This window comes from Peromyscus leucopus, chromosome 10, assembly GCF_004664715.2.
Source record: "Peromyscus leucopus breed LL Stock chromosome 10, UCI_PerLeu_2.1, whole genome shotgun sequence".
In the NCBI taxonomy this organism is placed as follows: Eukaryota; Metazoa; Chordata; class Mammalia; order Rodentia; family Cricetidae; genus Peromyscus; species Peromyscus leucopus.
Window position 1 is genome coordinate 63,843,734 of NC_051071.1, and position 19,319 is coordinate 63,863,052.

At 42.1% G+C, this 19,319-nt stretch overlaps 1 protein-coding gene across 1 annotated transcript in view; it reads right to left on the bottom strand.

Moving 5' to 3' along the window:
- Ppat (phosphoribosyl pyrophosphate amidotransferase) overlaps positions 1-19,299 on the bottom strand; it is a 39,934-nt gene extending 20,635 nt beyond the window's left edge. Inside the window, exon 1 of the mRNA XM_028855493.2 lies at positions 19,002-19,299. Within this exon, the coding sequence (XP_028711326.1) occupies positions 19,002-19,129 (128 nt within the window). The 5' untranslated portion in view covers positions 19,130-19,299. The remainder of the gene's footprint in view (positions 1-19,001) is intronic.
- Between the last annotated feature and the right edge of the window lie 20 nt (positions 19,300-19,319).

Sequence of the window (19,319 nt, forward strand, 5' to 3'; positions counted from 1 at the left end):
AGACAGAAATTTCTAATATTCTCACCTTCCCAAATGTATAAACAAAGACACTAAATTCTGGAATGGAGCCCCCAGGAATTAGGGTTCCTCCAGGAAATTGAATGCTAGGAATGAAAACAGGCTGGCTGCCAGAGCCTTGGATACCAGAATATATCCACCTTCTGGGATAAAGATCTACCTATGTTTATTTCATCTTTTCGATCAGTCGGGTCACTGCTACAGGCCACAGGCAAGGTCAACAGACAGACTTCTCTCCAGCTTTGGTCAAAACTGTAAGTAGCTCACTTCCCACGTCTTTGTGGACTACGTCATTGTCTCTTATCGTGGTCAAGCATCTGCACACAGAGCCAGGCTCCACAGCTAGGGATCCAGCAAGAGAATTTGGTGAACCAGGAAGGGATGGTACCGGGTGCCACCTCTCAGATACGAGCGTCGAGTGCGGCTGTGAAATCTCCGCTTTTCCCTTTTGCTACTTGCTTGTTTTAGGGAAAAACTAACTTCTAAAACCTACCAACGCCAATGTATCTCTCTCTGTCTCTCCCTTCCTCCCCCGCCTCCACCTTGTTCAGTTCTGAGGAATGAACGGCCTTGGCTTTGCTGGGCCAGCGCTACCACTGAGCTACATCCTTCCTCACACCGCTAGTCCTTTCTCAGTTAACCTCTTGCAGGTTGGACACACTTGTTTATAACGGTGTGTAGGACAATTCCTTCCTTTCCTCCCTTCCTCTATCTTTCTTTTTTCTTTTGCAGGACTAGGAATTGAACTCTGACCCTGACCCCACAGCTGACACTTTGACACTTACTTACTCAGTAGGCAACATCTTTAGACTTACTTCTATAACTGACTACTCACGTCGACGGCATCTCATGTAAGCCTCGTGTTTTAAATGAAATCAGTCTGGACCATACTCCAACAGGGGCCAAGAGCCCACTCATTTGTTTCTGTGAACAGTAAGGCTTCCAGCCTCAAACCTCTGGGAGGGTGGCCTCTGTTCAACTTTATGATTCACACTACAAATGACCACAAGAGCTTTTCTTGTTTCACTGACAGTTTACACTGGGCCCTTTTCTGCGAACATAAAACCAGGTAAGAACTAGAAAATTCTATCCTTCTTTACTGAGTCCTAGTAAAGTTAAGGGACCTGTCTGTGGGCCTCATCATCTTCCCCTTGCTTTTCTCTCTCTCTCCCCAACTCTTTCTGATTTTTTTTTTTTGCGACAGGATTTCTGTGTAAGCTCTGGCTGTCCCAGAACTCGATCTGTGGACCAGGCTGGCCTTAAACTCAAAGACCTGCCTGCCTCTGCCTTGAGTGGGATTAACGGCGTGTGCCATCACCACCTGGCCCTCTTGGTTCTCTAAAGCAGAATTTTAAATCTAAATTTAGATTTTAGAATTTTAAATCTAAGCCTGGAATATTCCTTACCTGCAACTTAGTCTCAATTACCTGTTAAATGGGATTTAAACCGTTTTAGTGTTGAGACACTGGTTCTCTCCTACCTCATGGGTCGAGATGCTCAAACAGGTCTCAGGCTTGGTGGCAAGTCTCTCTACCCACTCATCTCACCAGCCCTCTGCACATGACTATTTAATCTAAATGATACCACTCTGTTATAAAATGTGTCCGAATCTACAGGAATTATCAGTTACGCCAATCCAATTCTCTCCTCCTTAGTTCAGCGGGAGAAATCTGTCTCCCAAGCAAACACCAGCACCACCAGATCACAAGGACCCTATCTCGGGGACTCTTAGTGTAGACCTCTTGCATCAGACAGTGAACTGGGTATAGGACAGGCCAAAACATACTGACACCGATCTACTTTCAGGTTGGAAAGCAAATGTAAGAAAAATAGACATTTTGTTCTCTGATAGAGACTTAGGATTAATGATTTCTCCCTCTTTACCCATCTATACAGAAAAATAATCATTTCTGAGTCACATCATTTCTTCAATAAAATGCAGGTTTCCTAGAAATACTGGTTTTGTAGGTTCTAAGCTTTACTCTTTATTCCAGGTAAGAAATGTCAGAGCTAAGCTTATACACAATAACAAACATGCCCACAGCAGCTTTCTAGGGGTCTAACAAGACAAATTTACATCGAAAAGTAAATCCACATGAAGCCATGCATGTTTTAATTAACTTCAAACCCTTACTGAAGCTAGCTAGCTCATTTCTGTACCTTAAGAGAACAGCCCATCCCTATGGAGAAGTGACTTAATAATACAGTATCTGCTTATGTATCTTGTCTGACGTATGCAATCCATATACGTTCTTCTCTCTCCAGTGGATGCAGATATCTGTACATCAATAATGGAAACCCCTAATAATTCAACTCTATTTCCAACGGTAGCAAATGAAGGAGGAAAACACCGGACTACACCAGAAGTCTGGGCTCTGACAGGCACATGGTCAGAAAAAACTATACAACAGCAGCTAGAAGGAACAGTGAGACATGAAAAGACATCTGAACAAACTGCGAGCAGGCTTCAGAAAACTGGAATAGAGAGACTGGGAGCATCGCAGAACAAAGTCCGAAAATCTGAAACACGAATACAAGGCTGTGAGAGTAGCCGAGGCCTCGCTCGGCATGACTAGGAATATGAAATGTTTCACTGAGTTGAATGCTATGTCTGGGAAATAACAAAACAGAAAAAAATCACAAAAGCATGAATTCCAAGATGGAGAATGAACATGTAGAAATGGAAGCTGACCAGACAGGTAGGGAGGGGAGGGGAGGTGCTTTTATCATGTCATCACATCATAAGGGGTTCAGCTGCGTAAGACAATACAATCTGAGTTAACTGGGTTTCGTTAAATGTCACTTATTTAAATTATTATGTTGAATATATGCTACATGGGGGTTGGGGGGGGCATGTGTCCCAGGGCACATGTGGAGGTCAGAGAACAACGATGGAATTTGTCTTCTCTTTCTGTCTTCACAAGGGCTCCTGGGAGTGAATTTAGTTAGCAGGCTTGCATACCACTTACCCACTGAACCGTGAGGTAGGCCCCTTAGTAAGTGTTATTATATTAACTAGTTGCTGAATTGATAATGAAATAGAGTTAATGCATACTGTTCTCCTTTAAAATGCAAAAAAAAATTCTTTTACATAATTACAAAGGAAGAAAGAAAGTAGGATTTTTCAGAACAAATCTTAAAATAGATAAAATTTTCAAAGCCAATATGCAATTTCAGATCACAGAAGTTAAGGCAAGATTCCATGACAACTACACAACACAGTAAATCTAAAAATGGCACCAAAGAAATCCTTAGAGGTGGGTAAGTCTTCTATGAAAGATCACAAAGCTCTTTAAAAATCAATGCAGCTGAAACAATGCACACACACACAAGTAACATAAAATTAACTGAATGAGTTCTGGACCAGGGGTCAGGAGGCAACTTCTAAGTCAGTCTCTCAGAGGATGGATGGAACCTGGAAGCAGCCAAGTACATAGACTGTTGCCTAAAATGGGAGGCTCAGGCAAGGTGGTCCTAAAGACCTCTACTGTACACTTTTCTCCAGATTTGATTTGTGATTTAAATGAGGCAACCCTAAGGAAGTAGAAAACCAAGTGTGTTAGCTATGTATGCAGCTATTCGCATTAAAAATAAAACGTAAGGGGCTGGAGAGATGGCTCAGAGGTTAAGAGCACTGACTGCTCTTCCAGAGGTCCTGAGTTCAGTTCCCAGCACCCACATGGTGGCTCACAACCATCTGTAATGAGATCTGGCACCCTCTTCTGTATACATAATAAATAAATAATTCTTTAAAAAAAAATAAAACACAAGGCATCTACTGATAAAGTTGCCCACAGGCTGTACAGTGATATGTCGGTGCTGGAAGGGGTAGATGGAGACTATGTCAGAAGGCTTAGAAATGAACACATTATCAATACCTGCTAATGACCTAATGATGCTTAAAGGTGAGGAATCTAAAAGCAAACAATCACGGAGCATTAGTGACTTTAAGGTGAAATTCTGAAAGGGAGGGAATAAAAAAATAAAAACTATGTATCTCCTTATGTTCCTGCAGTCGCTGCTGGAGAAGTCCCTAAGGATGACCCAGTAAATCAGAAGACAGCTTTTCTAACGTCAAACCAAGTCCTGACACAGGTAAAATGATACCCTGCTTTTCGCGTGTAAGACAAAATATTACTGTAGGGTATCACTATAGATAAACTTCATTATGCCTTGCCCAGCTCCCAGGAAATTCATGAACTGGAGCCCTAACTCCCAGAGTGATGGTCTTTGTGGGAATGGCTTTGGAGATTGCGTTTCGATGAGGTCCTGAGGTGGGGCATGAGGAAGGTTGAGAACCACTGGATTTCAGCAGGTTCCAATCAGGTCAGTCAGCACCTACATCCTTTTTTTGTTTGTTTGTTTTTACATTTATTTTTATTTTATGTGCGTTGGTGTTTTGCCTGCATGTATGTTTGAGGGTGAGGGATCTTCTGGAACTGGAGTTACAGAAAATTGTGAGCTGCCATATGGTTGCTGGGAATTGAACCTGGGTCCTTTGGAAGAGCAGTCAGTGCTCTTAACCTCTAAGCCATCTCTCCAGCCAAGAACCTACATTCATTCTTAAGTCTCCTCAATGATAGTTGGGGTTGGGAAATCACAGTGAGGCCGCCACACTCAGAAGCTCCCAGTCTCTTCCTGTTACACTAGTAAAATGGAATGGCCATCACAATTACCATGTCTTTGGATCTAAATGAATGATTTGTTTTTCCTCCTGGGTTTGAAGCACAGACAAGAGAGGAAACAAAACTGACTCGATTCACCTCCAGTCTCAGCTGCCATTTCTATGGTTGGAATTCCCTGGTATATTGTGCTCTTTCAAGCCATGGCTATTTAAAGGACAGTCATGGGTCAATTCTGAGTTGGAGGGGTGAAATCAGGTACACTGAACAGATGCTGCATGAGGAAAATGGATCTCGTTTGAAGGTTACTCAGATGTTCAAGCTAAAAAAAAAAAAACACACAAGTGAAAGGCCACATTGTTCACCTGAGACTAACTCTAAAACTTTTGGCTGCACTAAAATGCCTTGCATTAAAAATGGCACTAACCTCTAATTAAAATTAGCACTGAGATGGCCAGCAGAGGGCATATCGGTTGTTGCATGCGCAGAACATTTCATATATTCAAAGTCACACCAATCACAAGTATCTAATTTCAGAACATCCTGACCAGCCCTAGCAACCACTCCAGGAATGTCACATAAATAGTATCATACCACGTGGTCCTTTGTGCCTGGCTTCTTTTACTTAGAATCATGTTTTCAAATTTCTTTCACAGGGCTGGCGAGATGGCTCAGAGGTTAAGAGCACTGGCTGCTCTTCCAGAGGTCCTGAGTTCAATTCCCAGCAACCACATGGTGCTCACAACCATCTGTAATGAGATCTGGTGCCCTCTTCTGGTATGCAGGCATACATAATTTTTTTTTTCTTTTTCGAGATAGGGTTTCTCTGTGTAGCTTTGGAGTCTATCCTGGAACTCATTCTGTAGACCAGGCTGGCCTTGAACTCACAGAGATCTGTCTGCCTCTTCCTCCCAAGTGCTGGGATCAAAGGCATGTGCTACCATGCTCGGCATAAATAAATGTTTTTTGTTTTTTTTTTTAATTTCATTCACACTGCAGCCAGATCAGTATTCCAATTTTCTTTTGTGGTTGAATAATATTGTCTTATGGATATACTATATTTTTCATTCATTGGTTGATGGATATTTGAGCTGTTTCTTTTTTTTTCCTTTTTTTTTTTTTTAAAGATTTATTCATTATGTATACAGCATGTATGACTGCAGGCCAGAAGAGGGCATCAGATCTCATTACAGACGGTTGTGAGCCACCATGTGGTTGCTGGGAATTGAACTCAGGTCCTCTGGAAGAGCAGCCAGTGCTCTTAACCGCTGAGCCATCTCTCCAGCCCTTGAGCTGCTTCTGTTTTGGCTCTTTTTGATTTTTTTATTTATATTTTTCTATGAGTGCTTTGCATATGTACCTACATGCCAGAAGAGGGTATCAGATCCTATTATAGATGGCTGTGAGCCACCCTGTGGTTGCTGGGATCTCAACTCAGAATCTCTAGAAGAGCAGTCAGTGTTTTTAACCTCTGAGCCATCTCTCCAGCTCCTCTGTTTTGGTTCTCACGAGTACTTTGTTATGGTAAAAGCCTTTTCTTCCATTGTGGAAAAATACCCCAAATATAAAATAACCATTTCCAGTGCAGCCAGTGGCATTAGTATATTCACACCTCCATGCAACCACGTCCACTCTAGCTCCAGAACTCTTTACCCTCTCAAACTGAAATATCTGTATCCGTTAAGGAGTGACTCCCCATTCTCCTTTCTGTGTGATAACCACTGTCCTTTGTTTTCATCAGTGTGATTATTCATGTATACGGTATTGCATAATGATTTATCTCTTAATTCATTTAGCATACTGTCTTCCAGGTTCGTGTATGTTCTAGGATAAATCTGTGTCACAATCTGCATAGCTATTCACCTGTCAACGATCATTTGGGTTCTTTCTGCCTTTTGGCTATTTTTTAAAATGTTGCTATGAACAGGAGCACACAAATGTCTGGGCTCCTGCTTCTGATTCTTCTGGGGGGTTACAGGGTGGAACTGCTAGGTCATACGGTCATGTGTTTAAGTTTTATAAAGGAGCTTGCACACTGTTTATCCTCAGCAAGGATCTGACTTTATGTTGAACCTGTTCTCAATTCTCTGGGGTATAAATGTTTTCCAGTGATGGAACCATTTCACCTTCCCAACAGAATCTTTAAAATAATCTACCCAGTTACAGTGATTTAAACAGATGCCCAAATTTCCACGAGGTCTGAAAATTAGCTGGCCCTAAAACAGAGCAAATTTTGAGATGAGGATTCACTCTTAAGCATCGCTGAGTAATCCCTCTCCTCCCATCCCCCTTGGCTGCTGTACACCAGGCATTTGTTAAACCCACTGTTTTACCAAGATAACCTCCAGCAATTGCCTTCAATAAATATCCCAGAATAGTATTTTCTTTCTTGTCTGAGCCTTTATACTTAAAAGAAAATTTTAAACTTAAGTTTTTCATTGATGGGAAAAGATACTTACTTTTCTTCAAAAAGCCCGTGAAACCATTTACTGCACTAGCATATGTAGCTTTTTGTTTTTGTTTTTGTTTTTTTGAGACAGGGTTTCTCTATGTAGCTTTGGTGCCTGTCCTGGATCTCACTCTGTAGACCAGGTTGCCTCAAACTCAGAGATCCGCCTGGCTCTGCCTCCAAGTGCTGGGATTAAAGGCGTGCGCCACCACCGCCCGGCACATTTGTAGCTTTGGTACAGTAGGCGGGTACAGCTGGTCATTACTTACTACGTCTGCAATGGGAAAATCAACTCTTGGAGTGTTTTCAAGGATCCTTTGCTATCTGCAATATCCTGACACAGGCATTCCCAGTTCATGTCAGATAGCGTAAGACTTTGCCTTCATTTTAGCTATCATAGTGTAAAACAAGGGTGGTTGTGTATTTTTGTTTTGTTTTATCTTAAATTTCTAGCTTTGATGATTGTATTCTCACACTGAAAAATGAACACCCACATACATATGCCCCAGAGAATTCCTTCCTCAAATATTGGTCTTTCCAGGAGTATTAACAGAATAAAAATGAAATGCCATGAACCTAAGCTGGAAAAACATTAATAAAAAAGTTGAAATATACTTGAGAAGTCAATGTAGTTTCTAAACTATGTTCCTGAGGTAAGATTACTTCATTAACACTTGAAAAACAAGTACATTTTCCAGTGTACAGGCTCTAATTAATTGTTTGTTTATAGAGGGTTTGACGTAGCTCAAACTAGCCTCTATCTCCCTATGTAACTAAGGATGACCTTGGACTTCTGATCCACCCGCTGCCACCCAAGCGGCATGCACCACCATGTTTTTCCACATTTTTGTACACTTGGGGGTGACTTTTATTTGAACAATGCTCTGAGTGCTGTGCTACCACACTATCTAGGGCTTCTAAGAGTCAGGAGCTTTGCTGAATCTTAGGGAGAAAAGACATCAGATAACCTTCATTCAGGCGTGACTTACAGTCACTGTTGGCAGCGAATTCAATGTTAATGAATTCATTACATTAAGCAGGAACACACTTAAGAGTTACATATTGAGCGGGCGGCGGTGGCGCACGCCTTTAATCCCAGCACTCGGGAGGCCGAGCCAGGTGGATCTCTGAGTTTGAGGGCAGCCTGGTCTACAGAGAGAGATCCAGGGCAGGCACCAAAACTACAGAGAAACCCTGTCTTGAAAAACAAAAACAAACAAAAAAGAGTAATATATTGAAGTCAGGCTGTGGAGGCACATGCCTTTAATCCCAGCACTTGGGAGGTAGAGACAGGAGGATCTCTGTGAGTTCAAAGCCAATCTGGTCTGCAGAGGGAGTTCCAGTACAGCCAAGATTACACAGAGAAATTCTGTCTAGAAAAAGAGGGGGGGAAAAGTTACATATTGATCTATGGCAAAAAATATCATAACCAGAGGGGTATAGGATTCCAACCCTATATAATCCCTAGGGGCAATGGTTCAGAACTCATGTCAATTTTACACAACATAATTACTAAGAATGGGGATTGCAGGGTGGCATGCTTTTATTCCCAGCACTTGAGAGGCAGACGCAGGTGGATCTCTGAGTTCAAGACCAACACAGTCTACACAGCAAGCTCCAGGCCAGTCAAGGTTACATAGGGAGACCCTATGACAAAGTCACTGCATTTCACTCAGTGGCCCTACATGACTCCAGAAGGCAGCCTATCATGAGGTCTTGATTTTGCCACAATCTAAACTTCATCTTGGTCTCACTGTGCAAATAGTTCTTGTTAACAAGAAGTGCTGGGCTCTGGTCTGCAGTGGTTCTCCTCATACCTACTAGTACATCTATTTACAGGCTTCCTAACTACATTTTGCCTCACTGGCTTATTAATATAAATCATTTTTAAGTTACAGGTAAGGTGGCACATGCCTTTAATTCCAGTTCTCAGGAGGCAGAGGCAGATGAAGCTCTGTGAGTTTGAGGCAAGAACTGGTGTACACAGAGAATTGCAGGACACCCAGGGCTACATAGAGAGACCTTATCTCAAAAAAGAATTATTAAAATCAATTTTATAAACAGCTATATTGCTCAAGATACTTCATTACATGCTGCAATATTTTTATTTATTTTTTAATTTAAGAAAAACTTTTATTCATTTTACATACTAACCACAGATTCCCCTCTCATCCCTCTTCCCATTCCCCTCCAGCCTTCCTCCCCAACCCTCTCCTCCAAAAGGGCAAGGCCTCCGACAGGGAGTCAGCAAAGCCTGGTACATTCAGTTGAGGCAGGACCCAGCTCCTCTCCGCTGCATTCAGGGCTCCAGAAAGCCGGCTCACACACAGTGCACTATTTTTAAAATAATGCCCCAAGTATAGGGAAACGTAACCAAGATAAAGAAACTATTAGCAGACACTTCGACACTTAACTCAGAATGTCATCCCAGGACAGTACTTCACCCGTGGTGTAAAGAACTGACTGACTTGCCAACATCTCATACATGTACCAGCACACCAGATAAACCCATGATATTTACTGGGCTTAAGACTAGCACTTCCTTTAAATATCTATGGTTGAGAATCTGCCTAGTCAAACCCTTCTGGGTGAACACAGACTACTGTTTCAACAGGAAAACTGCAAAAGCCACTAAAGCGGTCCTCTTTCTTCATACTCTCTGCAGTAAGGAATATTCTTAGTTACGGTCTGAGAACACTACCCTGGTCCCAAATTCAGTACGCCACCTTTGGGAGGTCAAGTCGAAATACTGGAAGATGCTGAAGGAGGCAATTCCCACACGGCCCTCTAAAAGTGAGGTTGAAGATGTCAATGTTCTTAGTCTCAAGGTCATGTTTTGGAGGACAGAAGCTTGCCCCAAAGTGGCTCAGCACAACCTTCGATTGCAAGAACAGATTAAACTTAAACCATTCCTCTGTTTCCTAACAGAGGAAAATACTATGAACACTACCCCGGAAGACACTTCAAAGGATTAGCAGGTCAGATACAGGGTCTGGGGGGCTGGATTTCAAGTGTTCTTTTGGTATTTTCAGTTTAATCTATGCTACCTTAAGTAGTGGGAAGCTAGATCTCCATTGTATATTACCTCAGAACTTCCTTATCATACCTAAGTTGGTATAGAATATGGTAGGAGAGGGGCCGTATTGGTGCACGCCTTTAATCCCAGCACTTGGGAGGCAGAGGCAGGAGGATCTCTGTGAGTTCAAGGCCAGCCTGGCCTACAGAGAGTTCCAGGAAAGACGCCAAAGCTACATAGAGAAACCCTGTCTCGAAAAACCAAAAAGAATTTAAAAAATGAATATGGAGTTTTACATAAGAAAAATGTCAACTTTCAAAGAAAATCGAGATTTTTATGAAGAAACTGACTGGATCCGAAGAAGCAGGCCCCCGAGAACTGTTCCATGCCCGGCCATGACCTTAACAAAACTGTAAGAACTTTCCTCTTTGCATTTATCAGGGAAAAAAAAAAATCTCCTAAAAATAAAATCCATACACCATTATTATTTACTCAACCAACTGTAATTTACTATTTGAAAACACATTTCTAACTTCAATTTTTTCTAAGTCCTGACCAAAATAGTAATTTGTCAATTCATGCTTAATTTCTCTAATCATTTAAGTATTCCTAGTTTGATATACTAACATATACCATCATGTGCTACATATTAATTCTCTTGTTTAAGAGTTATCTGAAGGTTATTTTGAAAGCCAAGGAACTGTGAGTAACAAGGAAAAAGCAGTGAATACAGTAAGAGCCTGAGAAATGCCAAGGTTTTTTTTTTCTGTGAAAAACTTGTTGCTTTTTCCTGATAACAGAGATATTTAGCCCTGTCCCTGACAAATTAGACTAAATACACTGTGAACTATTTGAGAGTAGAGAATGCTGGGAAATTAGTTCGCCGCTCATTAAGAGGAAGAGGAACTCTAAAAGTAAGCAACTGGACACATTCCCAGTCAGGTGACTGCAATAACTGCATCCCTTTAAATTACACTTAGTTATATAAAAAGAAAAGGCCCCACAAATTAGTAAGCTGTAAAATTTGGTTTTCTCCAAAGGAAGATAATAATGGGTGTACTGTTTTAATAAGTCTGAAGACAGGCTAAACTCTGAAGCCCTTCTAGAATTATGCAAATTAAAATTCTGGAATGAACCAGCAATCCAGACTTGACAACTCATTCCTTCAGAGGCTGAGAGAAGACTGTTGTGAGATGAAGTACAGCTCCAGGCCAGCCTGGGACAGAGAGAGACCCTGTCTTAAAAAGCAAAACAAAAAACCAAAACCAAACAAACAAACAAAAAAACGTGAGCCAACCAGATACTTTGATGCAATATAGAAAAGAAACCTAAATATGCAGACATTCAAGTTCCTTACATAAAAAGGTATAGCATTTGTATATAAGCTACACGCACCCTCTTATATATTTTAAACCATCTCTTGATTGCTGATAATATCTAATACAATAACTGCTATCAAATAGTTACACTGTATATAAGAAAATGCCTCAAATATTATTATGGTCCAGCCTTAATCTTCTTTCCAGGGGCCCAGAAGAGAAGCTATGAATGGCGTGAATAACTTTCAGGAAAAGAATCTAAGTACATCGAGCTCTTTCGACTGTCTACTTTATTCCTCTGGGATAAAATCCTATCTACACAGCTACAGGTCTGTTCTGTTCTCATGCCTAGTTCCTTTCTTGTCTGATTTTCCTCTACCTTTATCTGCTGTCCCCTCTATGTTCTATCTTAATTCTCTCATCTCAGTTCTGCCCCATCTTGGTCTTTCTCATCTCGTTCTTCCCCATCTGGCTCTTCCTCATCTTCCATCTCATTCTTCTAGCTTTCCATCTAGTTCTCCAGTCAAAATCCTCCTCAGTCTCTGAGGTGCAGTTATATATCCATGCAATAGCAGTGCTCTAGCTAAAGCAAGGTCATCAGACTTGAATTCTTACAGGGTCATAAAGGTAGACAAGAGTTTTCCTCAGGCAGTGAATGTCAGGCTTTAACAACCTAAAAGGGGAGTGGTAAAGGAGGAGGTCAACTAAGAGCTACAATCTGTTAATAAATCAGAAAAAGGGAATTTATGTGTCAAACTACATTTCTAGGGGTGGTTAGGTAAATGTTAGGAGTCTATAATGTTAGTATAAATACTTGCTAAGGCTATATAAGAAAGGAGGGTCTGAGCTTAATTTTGGATGCTTGATAGGTATTTCAGATAAAACACACTGTTATGAGTTCTTGGAAGCATACATAGCATGCAAGAAAATCATTGCAGGAATCGGCTAATATATATAAAAGCTAAAATATCACCAAGACTTCTTATGCCACAGCTTGACCTTCAGAAAAGTCCTTAACCTTTCCAAGTAGTAGCTTTTGTGATAGTAGCTGAATTCCATTGCATTTTCCTGTGGCTTGCAGCAAAAGTTTAGTTAAAAAAAAAAAAATACTTCCAGTATTTATGGGTTGAAACCATGGATACAGAATGCATATAGACAGATGGCTGACTATATACAGCAAAGTACTCAGGACTGAAGAGCAGAAAAGCTGTGTTCTAGTCTCCCTCTGCTCCTACTTAGACAGCACACTCATGTGACCATCACCCAAATCTAAATATAGCATATTACTAGGCTAGCACCCAGGAAGCTAAGGTAGAAGGATCACAATTTCAAGGCCAGCCTGGGCTACACAGCAGAAGTATGTAAAACAAGAACTAAAATATCAGTGTCAGGAGTGGTTGTTACGAGCTATTGCGGGCCGTGAGGCAAATACAGCTTATAGCAATTGATAACTCAGATGTCAACCCACCAGAGGAATCCTTCTGTGATGGGGTAACCTGTCGAGCAAGGCTAACGGATCACTGACTCTGAAAACTGATGCTTCCATCTGTAATTTCTTGTGCAATAATAGCTATAATATCTCCCCATTTACCATGCATGCATTTTCATGTAATGTGCACATGTAATCTCACGATTACATCTCAATCTTATGGGCACACATATTTTGTGGATGGTCTAGGAGACGACTTCTCATTTAACTGTTGAATTGTGATGAACAGAAACATACTAAAATGTGCTTCATAACTAGCTCTATTGTTCCGTGTGACGGTTAGAGGTCTGTGCTCCGTCTTTAGCCACTGACAGGGCAAACTAGCCAGACAAACTTTCACAGAGCGGAAGGGCAGGTGTCTAGCCTTGTTGGATCGAAGACCTTCAGAAGATTTATGGCAAACTAGGCGATACTGCAGGTATCCGGCCTTACTATACCAAAGTCCTTCAGAGATCAACAGCACCTGTGTTGCGCTAAGCTTCCTCCAGCGGCCCCTCCCCACTCTGATTCAAAAAGCAATTAATTATTAACACTTTGCATATACTTCCACATCAGTTTTTAATGCAAGATTTTAGGTTCAGTAGACTGTTTAGGTCCTGAGATTCAGGTGATTATTAGGAAAAGGCTATTAACTGACTAACCCTATCTGGACATTATTAATCACACTTAAGAAATGTGATATAGCACACGTGGGTAGTTTGCCTCTTCCTTAGACGTCTCATTGGTTCAGTTTCTTCCTTTTGTAAGCCTTGTAACTATCCCTTTAAGAGACGAGTCAAACTTTTATAACCTGCATCTATGTGAGTCACTAATTAAACTAACCAAGCTTTTGCCACGTGACTCTTTATTACATACACAAAGAATACTTGTCCCTGAGAGTTTGCTTTGTAGTTTTTTTTTTTTTTATTACTAACAAGTTGTTAATGAATGGCTATATATAGGCTTGGGAATTTGTAATGGGTAGAATAAAGAGAAGAAAAAAGAGGAAGAAGAAATAAGAACACGGAACAGTAAAGAGTACAATAGAGTAAGACCACTTTGCCAGTGGGTGTGAAATTATTATAGAAATCTTTCAATCTTCGCTCCTGAGAGGCATTCTCTGAAGTTACCCTGGGTAGTGGCTCTGAGGGCTGGACCCCCGGGCTGCTAAAATTAAGTATATAACACCCGGTAATGGTAGCCGACTACAATGTTACTAGTTCCTGTAGTTTGCTATAGGCTGTACTTTTCATCATTATGTTAGTGCCCTGCTATTTATAAAAAGGCTCCGTGATGTAAAACAACCAGGCTGTGTTACCCGGGCAGCAGCCTCCTACGTCTAATGTTTACCAAGTCTCTTGATTGGCTCCAAACACTCTGTTGAGTGACCGACCTGGACAAGAGTGTATGTTAAGAGCTGTGATGAGCACAGCGACAAAACAGCCCAATGATGCACTTCTTGGAGTATATATCCCCGAGCTGAAGGGCCGTGCAACAGTACTGGAGAAGAGGAAACTTGATCCCGACCCCCACTTCCCAACTCTTTCAACTCAAGTCAGGTGAAAATCTATTCCTTTTTTTATTTATAAAATGTAGGTCAGATGAGTTGTCCCTCCCCCCCCTAACCTCCAGTGAATCCCTTACGGAAGAGAAATTGCCGCTGGCTTAACAGCGTAAAAGCATCATTCTGAACCAACTACATCTCAACACTAGAACTTTACAATTAAATACTTAGGTGTAGCCAAGCTATGAGAAAACACACCTAGAGGGTTATGAGAATTGCCCAAGACGAAGCCGGTGTTTCATCTTCATGGTTAATATCACCAACCTTTCTCTGGAACCCCCAACAAGGTCCCCGAGAAGCTCCTACTGTGTTCCTCAATATACTGCTTCCCACGGGGGCTGTTTTTCCCTACTGGGTGCTTTTCTGGTGCTGGTGCTGAACCAGTGTCTACATCTCTCAAGAAAACTTCTCCTGAGATCATTATAAATAAATCAGTTTCCTGAAAGCTTAAAACAGAACTGGAAGATTCTACAGAATGTATCTTCCAACAGGACCCTCAACTTCATCAGGTAAACTTCAGAAGTTTTTAGAAGTCTGAAAATATCTCTTAGTTGTTGATTTTGATTCCTGTCCTGGGGCCTTGATAACTCACTGACATAGGGCACACGCATCTCCTATCTAACGAAATTCACCATCTATTTTCAGTTACTATAACAAAATACATCAGGCAAGGTATTTTGTACTTTTTTGGTTTTGGTTTTCTTTTGGTTTTTTGAGACAGGGTTTCTCTGTGTAGCCTTGGCTATCCTGGAACTCACTCTGCAGACCAATCAGACCTTGAACTTGTGGATGACTCCATGGTAAGGGTCAAGATTAATGAGGAGGGAGGAAAAGAGGGAAAGCATAGTTGGACAGAATGCCAAAAGAATTCAAGGGTCAGGCTCACTCTTATAATAACAACTTGCTCTCAGAGAACTAACGCAGGGAGACCACCATTAACCCACACTACCCAGCCACTCACCTTCCTGCAAACTTTCTCTCTCTCTCTCTCTTTTCTTTTTGGCTTTTCAAGACAAGAGTTTCTGTGTACCCCTGGCTGTCCTGGAATTACCCCTGCACACCAGGCTGGCCCTGAACTCAGAGATCCGCCTGCCTCTGGCTCCCATCTCTTAAAATATACCAGTAGAGCCGGGCAGTGGTGGCTCACGCCTTTAATCCCAGCACTTGAGAGGCAGAACCAAGTGGATCTTTGTGAGTTCAAGGCCAGCCTGGTCTACAGAGCGAGATCCAGGACAGGCACAAAGCTACACAGAGAAACCTCGTCTCGAAAACAAACAAACAAAAGATACCAGTAGAGTACTGCCACACTGAGGGCCACTTCCCACACACAAACCTTTGGAGGATAAACCATATCCACACTATACAATGAATCTTTAAGCAAGGGTTCATGGCATGTGTCTAGTAATTCCTTTTATGGAATTTTAAATAGGTCCAGCCCATTCTACTCTCCATAAGATATGAGGATGACTTAAAGAGAAAAGTCATCTACTAGAGACGTCTAGTTTGTTCAGAACTCTACAAACTACCAGACCTGATGTTTTCAATTTATTTGAGTACATCCTCATGTGATAAGTAAAATTGGAGGCTTCTACAATAAACTACCCCTCTTATGAAGAAATAGTGTCTATAATTATACTATATATCTACCTATGGCCACCTTTCTAGGTTTCAGGTTTTAATATTCCCATGTTCAATGCCATACATACATCAGCTCTTGGGCTGGGTGTGTAACTTGGTGGAACAGTGTGTGCTTAGCCAATGCGAGGCCCTTGTACAATCCTGAGCAAGCCTTCCCTCAAAACATATTCTTAATCTTTCTTTGACCCTGATCTGCTATTTTAGGGTAAGTGGGCAATTATTATATCTTCTAAACATAAGGGTGCTCCACTCATTTTCCAATTAATATCAATTCTACCAAAGTAAGAACCTTTCACTAATTTAAAATTTTGCTTTGCCTAGGATCTGTAGTGAGAACTAGGTAAACCTTAATGATGTCATTCTTAGTCAAGAAAAATCATAAGTTGTTCTCTAGTGCATGTAAACCCCCAGAAACTAGCTTATCGTTGCTGATCAAAAGCAGAAAAAGAAATACCACAGTCCTATTTTCAACACTAGTCTCCTAACAAAGACTTGCTTGGTTTAATTAAATAGCCACCCTAATAAAGCAATTCCTCCCTTCCTCTCTCCCTCCCTTGGTAGCGAGACTCCTGTTTTTGCCAACGCTGAGATTACACTCTCCACTATATAATACAACCCATTGATACCACTTATCTTTATCGTCCTTACATTATCTAATCTCACAGTTCCTTCATAGAAGAGCAACTAGAGCAAACACAACATAGGGCATGTAACTAGATCAAGTTGTCTTGAGACAGGGTTCCCCCCGTCTCTCTGGCTGGCCTGGAACTTGCTATGTGGCCTCAAACTCAAGAGATCTGTTTGCCTCTCCAGTGCTGGGGGATTAGCGGCGTGTGCTGCCGCATTTGGCAAGTCCAGTTCTGAAAAAGCTGACTTTCCCTCAGCTGCGCATTTGAAGAGCTACAGACACAAATGAAAAATGAAGGCTGAGGGAAGCTTTCTGAGCAACGGACCAAAACGGCGCAGTTAGGAAAAAGATGGCCTCGCTTTCATCCACTGTCTAGCATTCTCTAGGGCCATTCCCACTGCTCCTAATGGCATTCAAAATATCATCTAACAGTGTTAGAGACTACTGCTCTTCAGAATCACACAAGCAGACTTCAATTTCTCTTTGGATTTTTTTTTTTTAAGTACTAAGGACTGAACCTAGGCAAGTGTTCTACCATTGAGCACATTCCCAGCTCTCAACCATTTTTTTAAGATTATAACATAATTATATCAGCCCCCCTTTCCCTTCTACCCTCCAAATCCTCCTACATACCCCTTCTTTTTCATTAATTGTTGTTACATGGGTGTGTATGTGTGTGTGTGTGTGTGTGTGTGTGTGTGTGTGTGTGTGTGTGTATTTCTTTTTTGTTTTGTTTTTGAGACAGCGTTTCTCTGCGTAGCTTTGGAACCTTTCCTAGAACTAGGTCTGAAGCCCAGGCTGGCCTTGAACTCAGAGATTTGCCTACCTCTGCCTCCTGAGTGCTAGGATTAAAGGCGTGAACCTTCACCACCACCACCACCACCACCCGTTCTAAATACGTAAATTGAACATGCTCAGTTTGTGCATTTTTAAAAATGAGAACTCTATTACAAGGTCAACTCATTCAAGACAGCTACTCAAAGTAAAAAAAAAAAAATTGTACTGATTCATCCTAGATGCTTTTTTTTAAAAGACAGAGTTTCTCTGTGTAGCCCTGGCTGTCCTAGAACCTGCTCTGTAGACCAGGCTGGCCTTAAACTCACAGAGATCCGCCTCCTCTGCCTCCCCAGTGCTGGGATTTAAAGGTGTGTCCCACCACCACCACCCGCTCCCAGATGCTTTTTAGTAAACAAGGAGTAACAGAATGCTAAACTCAAAACAAAGATTTGGGGCTGAGAAAAAAACAAAAAGACTACTTCTAAGTTAAGTTTGGCAAGGGAACGGTAATCATTAGGAATGCATTTATCCATGTGGCACCCACATTGCTGATATTATTGCCCAGGTGTGTTCTAGAAGTTGTCGCTACTGTATTGTCTTTTGAAACGTTGTGATACTTTGGGGAGACATGCAACTCCTAGTTTGTATAATTTCCTTCTACTGCCAGTTAAGTCAGGTGGTAAAAAACCAAAAGATTATGGAAGCAAAGGCTTTTTTGTTTTGTTTACTTCGAAGGCATATCCCAATTTTTCCAAGTCAATATGTATCTTGACATCAAGCACTACTCCTCTCCCCCATTAAAGAAGGGAGTTCGCTATTGGCTCTTACTATTTTCATTTATTATATTAAAACTTTACCAATCAATCTTCGACCTATGATTTGAGTTAACGTACTTGAAATCTACTACTACTATGACTCGTTTGGGATATGTACTAGTCCTATTTCCCTGGATCTGAACTCTGGATTCCCCAAATTCCCATAGCTGTAACTACTTTCAAACTCATAACCCCCAAACCTATAACTGCTTTCAGGCTGACAATCTGCTCAATAGCTCTGCCCTTGCAAACAAAGATTCTGCAAGCTGGAGGCCACCCGCAAAAAAACTAAAAATGTTGGAGGACCTTTACCAGCCACCACCTTACAGAAGCTTATCTCAAGAACAGTTCTAGGTTCAAGGAGATCTGAAGGATTCCTTCCCAACCCGGCTAGTGTAAGCAAACTCGAGCCTAACAAACCCGCAGGAGAGGTGCACATTCTTGGAGTTAACCAGTAAAGGGCATTTAGTTTAGCGAGGAACACGACAGGCTAGGTTAATGTCTATGAGGCAAGGTGTACCCCACCCCCACTGGGTCAGTGTGCCCTGAGCAGGTACTGGTCCTGCCTGATCCGCGAGATCCAGCCTCCTAGTCCTGCGGTGTCCATAGCTCCTGAGCTGAGAAGCGGCTCGCGGAGCTGTGCAAAAGACTGGCCACTCCACCCCCACCCCTCATCCTGTTGCTCACCGGTGCTGCAGCCCCACGAGTCCCAGAGTGATCACATGCGGCACATCCAGCTGCGTGGGCCACTCTCCAGAAGCGATGCATCCGAACACGCCACATTCCTCACGGATCCCCAACTCCTCCAGTTCCATGGCGCCGCCGAGAGCACGTGGAGGGACCTGCTGCCGCGGCGTGGTCCCAGCGCCAACCAGCTGTCCGCTCCTCTCTAGCAGGCTTCAGAACCTCTCACTACTGCCTCCTCCTTCCCCGCGGGCTAGGTTCTCGCTACTGCGGCGGCGCGCGCTTCCCCCAGGGGGCGTGGCCAGCTCGGCCTCCAGCGCC